This window comes from Pocillopora verrucosa, chromosome 1 (genome assembly GCF_036669915.1).
Source record: "Pocillopora verrucosa isolate sample1 chromosome 1, ASM3666991v2, whole genome shotgun sequence".
NCBI classification, from domain to species: domain Eukaryota; kingdom Metazoa; phylum Cnidaria; class Anthozoa; order Scleractinia; family Pocilloporidae; genus Pocillopora; species Pocillopora verrucosa.
This window is the reverse complement of record NC_089312.1, coordinates 17,189,703-17,204,641: the sequence shown is the minus strand read 5'-3', so window position 1 is coordinate 17,204,641 and position 14,939 is coordinate 17,189,703. Positions and strand designations below refer to the sequence as shown.

At 39.5% G+C, this 14,939-nt stretch overlaps 1 protein-coding gene across 1 annotated transcript in view; it reads right to left on the bottom strand.

Annotated features, from left to right (window-relative positions):
• LOC131784051 (huntingtin) overlaps positions 1–14,939 on the bottom strand; it is a 50,150-nt gene that overhangs the window by 7,192 nt on the left and 28,019 nt on the right. The window contains exons 36-56 of the mRNA XM_066167498.1: positions 14,659–14,862; positions 14,192–14,295; positions 13,655–13,758; positions 13,227–13,311; positions 12,567–12,743; positions 12,312–12,388; positions 11,664–11,781; positions 10,613–10,756; positions 10,376–10,462; positions 9,578–9,719; positions 8,787–8,998; positions 8,229–8,306; positions 7,538–7,634; positions 6,500–6,571; positions 5,617–5,931; positions 4,837–4,928; positions 3,592–3,746; positions 3,049–3,117; positions 2,014–2,206; positions 1,156–1,380; positions 481–636 (exon numbers count right to left, since the gene is read on the bottom strand). Of these exons, the coding sequence (XP_066023595.1) occupies positions 481–636; positions 1,156–1,380; positions 2,014–2,206; positions 3,049–3,117; positions 3,592–3,746; positions 4,837–4,928; positions 5,617–5,931; positions 6,500–6,571; positions 7,538–7,634; positions 8,229–8,306; positions 8,787–8,998; positions 9,578–9,719; positions 10,376–10,462; positions 10,613–10,756; positions 11,664–11,781; positions 12,312–12,388; positions 12,567–12,743; positions 13,227–13,311; positions 13,655–13,758; positions 14,192–14,295; positions 14,659–14,862 (2,906 nt within the window). The remainder of the gene's footprint in view (positions 1–480; positions 637–1,155; positions 1,381–2,013; positions 2,207–3,048; positions 3,118–3,591; positions 3,747–4,836; positions 4,929–5,616; positions 5,932–6,499; positions 6,572–7,537; positions 7,635–8,228; positions 8,307–8,786; positions 8,999–9,577; positions 9,720–10,375; positions 10,463–10,612; positions 10,757–11,663; positions 11,782–12,311; positions 12,389–12,566; positions 12,744–13,226; positions 13,312–13,654; positions 13,759–14,191; positions 14,296–14,658; positions 14,863–14,939) is intronic.

The window sequence follows — 14,939 nt, the reverse complement described above, 5'->3', positions numbered from 1 at the left end:
ACATTACTGAAGGTTTCTGCAATTTTATGGCGAAACTTGAAGCTTGATTTGATGTCACAGGATTAGCTCGTGCTGTCTAAATCAGCAAAGCGTGGAGGTTCTTCAACTGGGATAATAGTAGTTGCGGGTGCATTTCGTAATTTGTGGGTTTGAGCGATATTTTGAAAATTTTCGTAATTGCAAGAGCCGTAGGCGAGTGCTCTTTAACTCACTCCTTAACCTACTGATTCCTAACACTGACTAACATATTATTTCTCACTGCTGGATCAATCATTAAAATCATGTAAATAAGGGGAAATGATTACCAATCAAATAAGCTTATGATTTGAAACAAATTCTCTTGGTGAGTATCAAAGGAAACGTACACAGAACACTATGGAAAAATATATATACTGATGTTAGGATGCCAGTCAAAGTAAGAGGGAAGTTCAAGTAAACTGCGTTGGAGACGAGTTTCTTTTGCAAGTTCAACTGTCTTACCGTCTTTAGGAAAGCTAAGGCTTTACAGAGTGTAGGTAGCAAGTACTGTATCAACAGATCATCTTCCGCTGAATGATTATGATGTAGATCAAGAAGAGTGCCCAGAACCCATTCAAAGTGTGTTCCATCAACGAACAAATCAGACAAAACCAAAAGCTGAAAAAGGAAAATGCCGATCGTTTCTAAGTTGTTTAAAATCAAAGTACGGCAAAGAGAGACCACAGAAGCCACGGCTACAGGTCCAAAGGGACTTGTACTACCATCTCAACCATCTATACTCTAAGGTAATTTAGTATTAGCAACCGAGTACATAACGTAAATAGGCCTGCGCAGAGAGTTTTAAAGCTGACGTTTCGAGCGTCAGCCCTTCGTCAGAGCGAATGAACGAAGGCTAACGCTCGAAAAGTGAGCTTTGAAACTCTTTACGGTGGTCAATTTACGCTATCTACTCAGTTGGTAATACTAAATTACCCTGTTATACTCTCCCATCGACGCAGCACCACTCCCTTTGTTCATCCATAGTCTACTTTGCTACCACCTAAACTAATCAGATACAAAACTAAAAAGGCAATCGCGACTTGGTTACACTCATTTTCCCGCGCTTCAGACAGTTTGCTTTCCTATGTTCTTTCCTGGCCGATGTGATTAATCTAGTGACACTAGAGCTGAACTCACCGCTTTGGTTGCCTCGGATAAGAGTGCCAGAGGAGTCCTGGGGTGAATATACGGGGACATCCATTGTTCGAAAAGCTCCAGAAGAAATTGCTCGCAAGACTTGATGTCGAGTTTTTCAGGTTGAGGCATGCGCGGAAGGGAAACGACAACAGCAGTATCATCTTCACTATCGTACCTTTCTTGGAGTTCGCTTTGAGCCTGACTGTGAAGTGCGCCCACAGATATCTAGTAAACACAAGGAGTACACACAGCATTTCTTCTCGACTCAAAAGCTCTCATTGTCGTATTTTATTTAGCTCGGCCTCTACTAAGAGCTACGTCACGATATTACGCGGTATTATCAGCGCCAAAGAGAATAAACAAGCAACTTCTCCCATATCATCGTTACATTATTCACTAATTTGCCGAGAAATGTAATGCAAGTAAATCAGAGGGTTCAGAGACAGATCTTGAGAGTTTTAGGTTTTTGGCAACAGGAAACATAGAGAGACAATGTTGACAAGACACGTCAAAATGGAGAAGAATTTGAAGAGTAATCAGGGCGACTCATAAATACAATATTGGCAGCTGAAAAACCCCCTCACAACATTCCCTCTCAATCCATGCCCCACGTCAATAACGACACCAAAATTACTCAAAGATTTTTGTGAGCCAGGACCTATTTCCTAGTATCTAAACTCATGCAGGCGATCGAATATGTCTTTGAGGTTTTGGCCACACAAAGAAAAAAAAGCACCACATGTAGACAACAAAATGTGACTTAAAACTGACACAGCTACAACGGGTGACTTCGGTTGACACATTAATATTTTTCATCGTTTGTCAAAAGAGGGTATGACCTAGAGTACTACATGTTACCTGTCCTAAGGTGTAGTCGTGAAAACCCAGCACGCGATCGACATTGAGTCCGTAAAGCGGATGATCAAATAGCATTCGGTTAGTTATCCACATCGCGCTTGAACTGTTTAAACACAGGAAACTGTTTGACCGATGGACACTTACAGAACGCTCTGGTTTTAGGTCTTCATCCGAGATAAATACTCGGCCAGTTCTACAAAAAGAAAATAGCAGTTCAAACCTAGTCAAGTTCTCTAAGTCAAAGGATTCTTCCACCTTTTCCCCCCTTTTTTTCATCCCAATGAATTCCAGATCAATTCCAGATCAATTGTGTACTATTCTTGGGCAAGGAAACTTGGTATTGGGTTTTTCCAAACTTCCAAACTTCAAGGGAAAGGACGGGGTTAATCCTCCCGTCCAGACGGGAAAGTAGCAAATATACTCTTTCATAAACTCCCTTTTAAAGCAAAGGTTAATAGAAAAACTGAAGGATAACAAAATAGCATAGAAGTTACCATCCTACAATGATGATGTCTGCTGTAGATGCATTATTAATACATATATATTTTGTAACACCCAATCCAGTGCTCTTTAATAATTTGAAGTCTTTAGAGACCAAGAAGTTTAGAGTAGCTGTTATGTTCTCAAGTGTTATGTATGAGGATTTACATTGGCATGTATAAGAGTAAAGCAATTCATATCTGGAAGTTTTCAAACGCCACCATCTCCGTAAATAAAAAGCAAAAGAAGAGACCCGAACCCTCTCAAAGCAACGATATTAAAGCTGATTCCACTAAACACTTGGAGAAAAATTCTCCTTTATATTCGCTATCAGGACATTAATCCGTAGTTGATAGTTTCCTTCATATTCGTAATCCGTCTGCTTCACAGTGTACTGAAAAACTATGAGAAGAATTTGCACATTGAGTCACCCCGAGTCATCAAGGGGTCAACTAACAGTTTGACTACCATCCTCACTTGCTCACAAATTAATGGTTCTTCTTCTTCAAAGTGTTTCAGATAAAAAAATAACCGGAGAAAATCTACAATAATTACCCTGTACAGCACAAGGAAACAAATTCCTCCTCAATCATGCCCCTAACAAACGTAAGTTTCTTCCCTGCCCTAAATTGAAACAAGATGAGAGCAATTTCTATCAATTATACATTTCACTCAACCGTCACACTTTACTTCTTCCCCTAATTTTTATCACACAAAAAACGAATGGAACAGACTGTTCTCCTGTTTCATAATTTCCAATTCCTAGGGAATCGAAGTAACGGGTCACGTTCAATTCAAGAAATTTCTTCAAATAACGTTTTCTTCCAAACAGGAGAGACTTTCCTTCGATTGGGCGTGGTACAACTACAATTCCTAGTAATCATAGCATGTGACCAGAAAAATGAATGAAAAATACTATAGGGTATAAAAGGAAACTCTGAGTAAAACCATGCCCACCGACATCAGCGCAATAAAACGCAATTTTTGTTGTGTCTTTTGGCAACAGTCACAGTGTGCGATAAATCACACCGATGTAATCCCCAAGTATTGTGTTGTTTGGACAAAGGTTCAATGTTTCGATACACTCAGCATTCTCACCTGCTTCCCAGGAAAGGCAGATCCCTGTGTCTCGGTCTGTGTAGATAAGCACTTGCGCTTGGGTTTCCCGGGACTGGGTAAAGAGTGGTCTGAAGCAACAATTCTGAGATACAGCGGACTGCCAGGCAGCAGGAATGCGTCGACTCCATATCCTCCTACAATGCAGTAACGAAAAAAGCGGGTATGAACTTACAACTACAAAAGAAAAAATTATGGGGCTGTCGGAATTTGAACGCGGAATATACTGTTAGGTCGTTGCAGAGGGAGGCTAAGAGACCCAAAATTCATTGCGGAACTTTCGCTAGTGCTGCTGATACCCATTTTTACGCTCACGGTCTCAAAATCAACTCTCCTCGCTGCCAGACGTACATTTCTTGTATTTTAGCACAGAGACTTGAATTTACAATTTAATTCTACTAAACACTGTTTTGCTTTACGATAAATTAACCCTTTAACTCCCAGATCTGTTTATTGATTCTCCCGTCTAGCTGCTACACATTTACTTGCACATTAGTTCCGACAATTTAGTGTTAGGTCAAGATGACAACCTTATACCACATAGGTTTGAGTATTTTCATGACCTATTTGCTGGATAATATATGTATATTGTAGGAACAAGTAACATGTTGATCACTTCTGGGAGTTAATCTAGTAAGGGGACACTGCTCATTGATTGCACCCAAGAGTGAAAGAGTTCACAGTTGTTTGCTGGCCCTAACCTAAAAGGTTGTTGGCTACAACTGCCCTTGATCCGAACAATAGCACACCATCAAATACAATAGTCAAAAACAGTGGTTAAGCATTACTAAGAGAAAAGAATTCATAGTCAGAAAAACACAAATTAAACGAATGATTCTTTCGTGACAGCAGCTAGTTTGATTACAAGAATAACAAAAAAACGAACATTATATGGGTAGGACGACAAAGCGATAATCGCAGACAAACGTTTGAGATACATTTGCAATTCAGCAGAAGAAAAATATGAACCGTACATGTAACCTATCTCAGGCTTCCACAGCCGTTCTTCGCGATGACATGCAAGGCTCTGAAGGAAAGTCAGCGAAAGTTGCTAGCCTATATCACCATGGACTTCTACAACTCACTGAAAAGTTTGAAAAGGAAGTGCTTGAAATCGAATTTAGTCGTGGTTCACTGAGTGCGTAAAATTCGGACCAAATTGGGCATGATCTTTTCTCAACAGATTTCAATGGTGTACAACTAGAGAAAAACAAATTTTAAACAAACCTCTGTTGAAACTGTATCTGGTAGAGGTGGTGAACTGATCACACCGAGAAGGGCAGCCCATGTTTCTTCAAACTGTTGTCTGGAGGTCCACCCTGACAACAAAAAGCAACACACCAGGGTTTTTTTAAGTACCAACTTATCAGGACCCAAAATACCTTCCTCACTAGCAATAATTGAATTCAACAGAATCCTTAGAGTGCGCGGGATACTAACGAAACAATTGAATGAAATAGAACCAAAAGACTCCGGGAGATACTAACGAAAAATTGAGTAAAACAGAATCTTCAGAGTGCGCGAGATACTTGCGAACAATTGGATGAAACTGAATCAACAAACTGCACGAGATACTTACGAAACAATTGAATGGAACAGAATTTTCAGAGTGCGCGAGATACTAACGAAACAATTGAATGGAACAGAATCCTCAGAGTGCACGAGATACTGATGAAACAATTAATGAGCTTGAATAAACAGACTGCACGAGATACCAACGACACCATTGAATGAAACAGATTCAACAGACTGCGCAGGTTATTAGAGAGGCAATTGAATGAAACAGAATCCGCAGAGTGCGCGAGATACTAACGAAACAAATGAATGATACAGAATAAGCAGAGAGAGGGAGATAATATCGAAACAATTAAATAAGACGCAATCAACAGTGTGCGTGATACTAGCGAAACGAAAACTTGGCCACTTAGCACCAAAATAGTCATAGTAGTTGGAAAAAAAAACCAACACAAGACAAGTCAGGAAGAGGTAACCAGAGTTAAACCTTACCAATCAAATTAACCCTTTTTACGAATTCATCCAGGACATCTTTCTCTTTCAAGATCTCAATCGGTAAAGGAGGAAGCTCTGTTTTAAGAGGCCCTTCAGGGACTGGTGCCCAGCCCATCTTCCACACCAAAGGTAGGGTGCGCGCATAGCTGTTAACAAGAGGTTGCCTCGCTAAACCAACAATGATGTCTTGAAAAGGACGCAATAGGAATTGAGGCAGGGAGGGTTTTTGAACTGATCCTGGTTTCAGGATGGTCAGTAGCCGGTGGATCAGCAGTGAGATTTCTCCACAGGCTTTCCTAGCAATCTGAACTCCTACAAGTCAAAGAGAGCAGATTCGAATTCATTCAACTTGTTACATGCTTAACGCTTTCACTCCCATGCGTGACCAAGAAGGAATTTCTCCTTCTAATATTAATAGTATCAAACAGACAAGTGACGATAATAAAGACAAAAATCAATTAGGGGAAAATAAGTGGATCCAATACCAAATTCTCTTAGAAACAAAAAAAAAATTGTATGGCGGACAGAAGGGAGAATCATTAATGAGAACTTGGGAGTGACATGGTTGCGTGTGCAACAAATACAAACTTAGAATAAGACGGGCGTGCTTATTCCAGGATTTGAGCACTGACTCTAAAATTTTCATGCTTGCTCGATTAGTGCTGGTGATAATTTTCAAAACTTACCCTACTCACAAGCTGCAACCAGTGCGCTACAAGAGTGCGGACTAGTAATGATAAACCTCAATTACCATTATAAATCTCGTTTAGTTTCAGTGCTCATTCCATAAAATAAAAATAACAGAAAAACAGTTAAAGAGGAGTGTTAATTCGAGGGGAGGCGATGATTCTACGATTCACAGTTTTAAAATGCCTGTTACCTTCATCCCCCATATCAACTTTAATTTGATCAGTAAAGAAGCCTTCCTCGTCATTGTCACCACTACCATCAACTAAAAAACAGAATGAACATCAGAAGTTTGATAACGATCTCAAACTAATCCGAAAAGACTTTCATTCGAGCACATTCTTTATCATATATATGCGCAAAATACATTACGTTTCTGACAAAGAGACTACAGTTGACTCCCGTTATTGCGGACACCCTTGGGGAGAGATTTAGTGTCCGTAATAGCGTGAGTTCGTAATAACGGGTACGAGAGAAAGAATATGTAATTACGCAAACATAACGTTTCCAACGTGGCCTCACGAGCCGGAAAAAGACCCAGCCGTAAGCAAGAAATTCTCATGTTCGCATCCAATTCAAGAGTGGTTTCTTTACTTTTCCTTTATCGTAATGTGGCTTTATATTACTTGAGTCAGGATTTTCGACGAGGTACTTGAGTGTCCGTTACAGCGAAAGAAAAAACGAGTAAAATGTCGCACTGGGGGGGCACGGAAGTGTTCGCGTTTTCGTAATAGCGAGATTCAGTAATAGCGGGAGTTTCTTTCAGTCATTTCCTTATGCGTTATGCCGGGGGGCTGGCTCCCGTCCGCAATGAGGGGGTGTCCGTGATAGCGAGGTGTCCGCAAGGCGAGAGTTGACTGTATATGCATATGCCGTTCTAGCTTCGGGTATATGCATTCCCTTCAACCGCTACAACAGCCCAGGTCACGCATCACGCAATCTCCGAATGAGTTCAAAAGAATCAAAAACCCATATGACCACTTTAAAATACTATAGTACACATCACCGACACTGCCTTAAGTAAGTACCACAATCTGCATCGTCAACAGGCGGTACCGCCATCTACACTTTTTACAGTACTACTGTCCACATCAGATACAGTTATCTAAACTTCCCACAGTAGAATGTAGAAAGATGGAGATGACTATATCTCCAGTAGCCAATGAGGATAGCTGTATTTACTATATCATGCTAAGACAAACCTAGTGCACTTAACTCCTGTTATGCTTACCTGCATTTAAGAGCACGTGAACGTGATTAATAGCAGAACAAACCAACGGAAAGAACTCAAGTTTCCCAATACTCTTTGCGCAATCAAGATTAAGGTACTGTAAATTCCCAGCAAAAAAGAAAAGCAAAACTAGTTAGTAAATCACTAATCGCTCGCCTCTGTAAATATCCATTCCCCCGTGATGGTGACTGAACTAAGTATCTTTAAACTACTGTTCTCAGACCTGTGCGCAAAATGTCAGCTTAAAAACTCTTTACGGTGGCCACTTTTTATTATCAACTCAGTTAATATAAGCAAATTACCATGCTAAAAGAGAACTGGCTGAAAAGTCCGGATAAGCAGGGAAAAGCTACGAAAAATTCCTGTCGCTCATTGAGATTAAATTGGTACGTAGCTGGTACTAGGGTTTCCAAAAGAGGTCTGTGATTGAGAAAATTTGGTTTCCTAGCCGTGAGAAAAAACACACACATACGCAAACACAAACAAAGGTTTGTTCATAAAAGACATCCTGAAGTGAAAATAGCTCACTAAAAATTACGCCTATGGTACAAGCTTATTATTTGTTTTAAAGGAGAAATATTAAGTTCTTCTCTAAAAGTAACACGAAGTATCGAAAACTGTTTTAATGAGTAATGTCAAGATTCAAACTAAGTCACAAAAACATTATACCATTTAGTAGAAACTGGATTACCTTAGCCAGACATTCAAGATTAGACTTCAGTTCAACGGAACATGGACGTTTACCATTTACAAGGGAACAATGCACCATCTGAAAATAGAGATTGGACAAGAGAATCCACAATCGTAACATCAACACCTTTGAAGTTTCAAGGTATTTTATATCATCAGTAACTCTTTGTTATATGAACCACATTATCGTCATGTTTCAAGACTACAGGCATGATAAGCTATGGCACAACCATAATCATCCGTACATATGAAGGAAAAAGGTAGGTCAGCTTACCAGCCAGAAAGGTCTTCCAGCCACAACTTATTTTGGCATCAATAACAAAAAGTGATAAGAATAACTTCTATCCTCCTCCCCTCCCCTCCCCTCCCCTCCCCTCCAAACGGGATGCTCGTCCATCGCAAGGTTAACCCGAGGTATTTCGCAGGTACCCAGTTATACACCCAGGCGGAGAAAGGAAACGTCAGAGTTAGCAGTCCCACCCAAGGACACAACACAACCCTACCCCCTCTTTCCCCTCCTGAACATAAATCCAATAATTTTATTAACATTGTCACTTACCGCCAATGGAACGAAAACAAACTGAAAAAGCGCTTCTTGGCCAGATTCGGGGATTTTACAATGCTTAGGAAGAGTCGGAATTGCACCAGCTAAGGCCACAAGAGCCCTTGCAAGGGACGCGACCTTTTTGCACCAATCAACATCATTGCAGAGAGCTGACAGACGATCAGAAGCCAACTGGAAACACTGCAGCTTTGTTGAATTTTCATTATCTGTGGTAATAAACGAAGACGATACAGTTGCAAAATGTTTCCTCGATGATTTCAAAGTCTGAATTAAGCTAAAATATTTTTAAAGACTTTGTAAAGAAAAACTTTAATCACGACCAGGCGAGTAGCACTCTCTAGAATATCACCTGATTGAGAATACTTTTTTTCCATCATGGTAATAACAAGACGACCCAAGCACTATTTGGCTTATTACCTTCACGATTCCTTTATCCTTTTCACTTCCAGGAATAATCAAGAAGGAATTTCTCCTTACAATATCAACACATTTTCAAGCAGGTGAACAGAAGAAATGAAAATATCGATTGCCACCATTTTTTATCATACACCAGATTCTCGGAGTTAAGATTAAAATTTTAGTGTGACTGATAATAGGAAGACTTGATATCAGGATCTTGGAAGCCAAAGTTAAACGAAAAGCTTCCTTAAGCGACCACCTTTTCCTGCACTAAGAGTGGTTGTTAAAGGGAGACTTAAATGTGCTACTGTTGCTCTATTTACTATACACACGTTCTAATGAGTAGGTTCTCTCAATAAAATAAAAAAATGTCATGTTAGTATTACCTCTGAACGTTCTCGTTGTAATAACATCCTTTGCAACTTGTCCAATTTTGGAAAATAAAGCGAGTTTGGAAATAAGCAATAATTGATCGACGTCATGGTTTTCAAAGTGCTCTGCATTGTTAAGTAAATTACTTGGTACGTTCTGGAAAGGAAAAGAGAAACGTTAATTAAGTCACCATAGATTTTACTGAGAAATACACAAAATGGCAAATACTCTTTAAGACCAAAAGGCAAAAGTGTTGGCTTGTTCGCAGTTTACTTCTTTTCGCAGGAGCGTACTAGGGGCAAACGTCGCTGATCAAAACGGCATATCAGTAGTTACGAATTTCAACTAGTAAGAAGCTTGGTTGCTGGTTTGTTGAATTTTTTAATATTTTCAGACCTCCCGTAATCAAATGAAGGTCGCAGAAACCAATTACAACCTCAAGCAGGATTAAGGGTATTTACGCTTTTATCAACTGAGGGTTGAATGTAACCCAGTATTGCATCGCTTTTACTTCACACTGCTCTATGATTTGTTCGGAAGACTCCCACAACCTACCAACCAATCAGGTGCAAAACTAATCCTGACTTGGTCACTGGCGTTTTCCCGCCCTTAAAGCCGTTACCTTCCCTTAATTTACGTTTTCATTGGCACCCAGTGATTTCACAGTAGTTCTGATTGGTCATGGCGAGTACTAGGGTTTTCTTTTCGTGACACTCAATTGAAAAGCACTCAGATTCAATGCCAACAACAAAAAACACTCTGCTATGTCGCTAGTTTCTTGCTTCACGAGAGTTACAAGTAGTACAAATTACCTCTCCGTTCTGCCTTCTCGAGGTCAACAGAAGAGTTCTTTCGATTCCAAGTGATATACATTCTTCAAGCAGAGAGATGTCAAAGTTCTACAAGAAATAAGAAAGGAAATATCTTAGCAAGTCAGTTACATAACGGTTGAAAACTTTATTTCAAAACTTTTCGGCTGAATCAAAATTCCGATCGTTCACTGTACACCATCCTGTACATTAACGCCGGCTCTGTTTTTAAGCACACACCTCGTGATTTATGACAAAAGAAACTTCCTTTGCATTCAGAACACTGAGCATCTGAATCGCCTCAGGTTTAACGTTGACTCCGTTCCTCTGGTCCATTGGACGAGCAGCAAAACAGCATTGCTGAGCAAGTCGGCAAAACCATTCCTGTAGTACAGACAAAGATTGAAGATCAGTTTTCACGCACCAGATTTTTTAGGCTGTAAACAGTACTTTCTGTCGGTTTACAAAAGGAATAACCAATGCAGATGTGCGCAAGAACAGTTTGTTGAGCTCGAGCAGGTGGTCAGTGATTTTCGAACTGTTTGAGTGCCATCCGCTTGGATAGTTACGCCAGTACACCGACTGAAAGGAGTTGGTTGATCTCTCCTTAAAATGTCATTTCTTTGTAAGGCAGAAAAGTGATGATAATAATAAAGAAAACTATCAACCAAGGGATATCATTTGATCAAAAACCAACTTCTTAGAGCTAACATTAAAAGAAATGTGCGGCAATCATTGAAGAGAATTAATGTCAAGATTTTGAAAGTTAAGGGGCAGGTAAATTGCAATTGAAATATTTAGTCAAGCCTGAAAAGATAATGTTGAGACGGATTGAATAAGTTTCCCACAAAACACCGCTCCAGCGCTGCACAAGACGAGTTACACCGCTCCAAGCTCGGAGCAAAGCAATAAGTATTAAGATATATCATATCATAAATTTCACATATAACTTGCGAAAGTATGTATGACTAAAAGTTAGATGAGGGCGAAGCCCGAATCAGCTATTATGCATAGAAATCTTGAGCTCAAAGTCTAATTTTTTAAGCGTACAAAAAGGTAGAACATTGCATCGGTATTGCAGTGGTCGTGGGTTCAAATCCCGTACAGGCCTCCATTTTTTTTAGGCCTTATTTTCGTTACTGCCTAAGTAGTGTTCATGACTTCGAAGACCGCTTTCATACTTAAAAATCTACTAGTCGTTCAAAACTTAATCAGATTGCAGTATTTGTGAAAGAACGATGGCAAATTTAAACAAAAACGTTTCGTAGAAAAGCCTCCTCTACACAGTCACCTGATCAATCGTGTAGTTTTTCATAGACGAAGCCAGATCTTCATTGCAAGGCATATCCCTTTCCACAGGTGAACTTGAGGGGAGAATTTTAGTTACCAACGACAACAACGTTTGATTTCTAAAAAGGTAAAAACAAGATAACATTATAGGATAAAGGGGTTAAGTTTCTGAAGAAACTGTGATGCTGCGTCGGTGGGAGAGTTTAACAGGTAATTTAGTGTGAACAACTGAGTTGAAAACTTGAACGTAAATTAGCCACCGTAAAGAGTTTAAAGGCTGACGTTTCGAGCGTTAGCCCTTCGTCAGAGCGATATGAAGAACTGCTTTGGATTGTTCGAGGTTTTGTCAGGCTTTTCTTCTGTTCAAAGACTAAGATTACCTAAGGTCTAGCCCAAACCATACCAAGTGACTGCTGCGTTTTTGGGTAACTGTCTAAGCGTAGGATTAAGTACTAAAAACTGCACACTAAAAATTTAAAGTTTAAATTGGAGAGCACGAGAAGTGGCTGCAATTGGAAAGACTTTCCGAGAATTATATGATGTTCATCCTAATTTAATTTTTGGATTAATGTTTCGCGACTTTGAGGATTTCCGATGGCCAACTCTACTAACTATAAAAGGGGAAATTTGAAATTCTCTTTATCATTACCTAGTTATTTCCTTCTTCGACGCTATCAACTGACAAACTGATCTTAGTTCATCCTCAACGAGTTCCTGGGATGGTGCCTAATAAAAACAAAGACAAGCTAAATGTAGTATACAGACTTTAAATGCAAGCTAACTGTAAGGGCGAGCACTTTACCTTTATGTAAGAGGAGTTTTTCGTTGCTCAGATGTTTTTAGATGCCAACACATTTGAGCATAATGTCTTCAAACTCTGCACAGAGTAAAAAGCATGATTTACCATTTTCTGTCCATCGATACATATCTCCAACTTCTTGCAAATCAAACGTTCTGCCATTCTTGCAACCGACTGATGAGTTGAGTTGAGGAAATACTCGGCCAGTATCTTGATAAGGTAAACCGATTGTGACTGATGCACCCCTTTCAGGCAGTTCATTAAATCACGCACAAGACTTGGCTGGAGAAAGCAAAGAGCGACAGGTAATCCATGAATCTGGTTAAAGTCGAGTGAATTATTTATCAAGAGTGCCTTATTATTGAGTTTTCATGAATATGACATATCCTGGGTTTGCGCTCAACTTTTCATATTATCACACATGACACTTGGGTGTGATTTGAAAGCAAATTTGGACTGCATTGATCTTACTTTACTACGCTCTGTAAATGATCTGGAAAACTTCCGCCAATCTCTCAACCAATAAGATGCACAACTGAAACCAATCACGGCTAAGTCATTCACATTTTCTCGCACTTAAAGTAGTGGCTTGCTTTTACTTTAAATCTCAAGGACTCGTTGCGATGCTTTTCTTAGTTCTGATCGGCAGTTGTGATAACTGGTTTCACGACACTCATTCGAAAAGCGCTCTATTTAACTAAGAATGCTGAACCTCCAAGGTTTTAAGAATTATCACACAACCTTTAATAATAATCAAACGCCTACCCGTTTTACTGTTTCATGTAGAGCTCTCGAGGAACTAAATGAGTCTAACAGAAGCTTGCTTCCTTCGTGAGTACTGTACAGAATGCTGAGATTTAACAACAGAACAAGGAGTCTTTGAGTACAATCGGCTGGGCAAATAAGGAGTGTCATTTAATTACAGAGTGTAGTGGCCTATCAACTGACGATTGTCAAAATCGGCAATTGTTACTTGGTAATATAGTTAGAATTTCCCCACAGAGCGCAGTTTCTGTCCCCAAAGTCAAATTTTTCAACTTCCTATGACAAAAGGAGATGTTTTCACTCACCAGTATACATTACTAAAAGTCAATTCACACATTCAACGAGCTTTCCTCTATATACGGTACTTCCTGAAGGAGACAATAATGCATGAATATCAAAAAAGATTTTCAAAAACAAAGACGGCTTACCCTAGAAACCCCTGTATGGGTGGTTCATCTGTCATCTGTACAAGGTCCTCTAGGGACATCCTTAGCAGGGTCCCGACCTGAGACTGATCCAATGATCCCTGCTCCTGGTGTGCATGAAAAAGAGATCTTGTTTAAGCAGGATTAATTCTGTTTCACATTCTCTTGCTGTTTACTTTCCTTTCAATCCTAAACCAGGGTTACACGTCACCGAGTTAAATCTGGCTTAATTTACATTTTGTAGCCAGCTACTTATTGAAGGTTACTGGCGCTAAAACAGCTTCCCCGAGACGTTTCGAAAATAGAGCAAAAACAAAAGATTAATCAAACACCAAGAACGAGGAAAGTTATATGTGTCCAGATTGACAAAACAGTATGGACTGCAAAAATAAACTTGAAAAAATTACGCCACATTTTTCAGGGAAGACTAACTATTTTTCTCTCGCGCTTTATGTGAAAAATCTCCACAGAATAAGGTAACTCACATTTATGCCATTCTGTAATAAAACGCATCCCAGTTATTCATCAGAGTAAACATACCATGTGTTGTGTTATAAGCAGGTCACAGTAGATCAGTATCACTCCCGATCGAGTCACATCTTTATTCAACGTCGGGCCCTCCAGTTCAATATTGCTACCAGAGGCTACCGAATAAAAGAAAAAGAATTAACAAGAATCGAGATACTTGTACGTGAACTCTTACTCCTGAGAAGATAAAATATAATACATATCATTATTATTATTATAATTATTATTATTATTGTTGTTGTTGTTGTTGTTGTTGTTGTTGTTGTTGTTGTTGTTGTTGTTGCTGTTGTAGAAAATATAAGAAAATAAGATATCGTCTATCCTTACTCTGAAAGAGCTACAATTGGTTTTGGATGCTTCTGTAAAATTTTTAACTAGGACCATGGATCTGTGTCAATCAGTTAAAGGCAAACAAACATTCAAAGGAGTCTCTCAGCTGGTGCTGGGAGAAAAACAGTGCAATTTTCTGCTTTTCCTACCAGTGCTCAAACGTAGTCCTGTGTCAAGGAACCCAAACCAGAACTGTGTGTCCGTGTACTTCAGTTGTCTCAACACATGACACCACTGTAGAACCAGAACTGGGTGGGTGTCCACAAGATGAGACAAATTTTCATTGACTAAGTCCACAGTTGGATGGATGATGGGTGACGAAGATGCTAACTGGGACACTTTCTTGAAGTTTGCTAACAACATCAACAGAGAAATTTTACTTGTCATGATAAAATTATCATTTGTGGTACGGTATTGAAAGCACAAACAG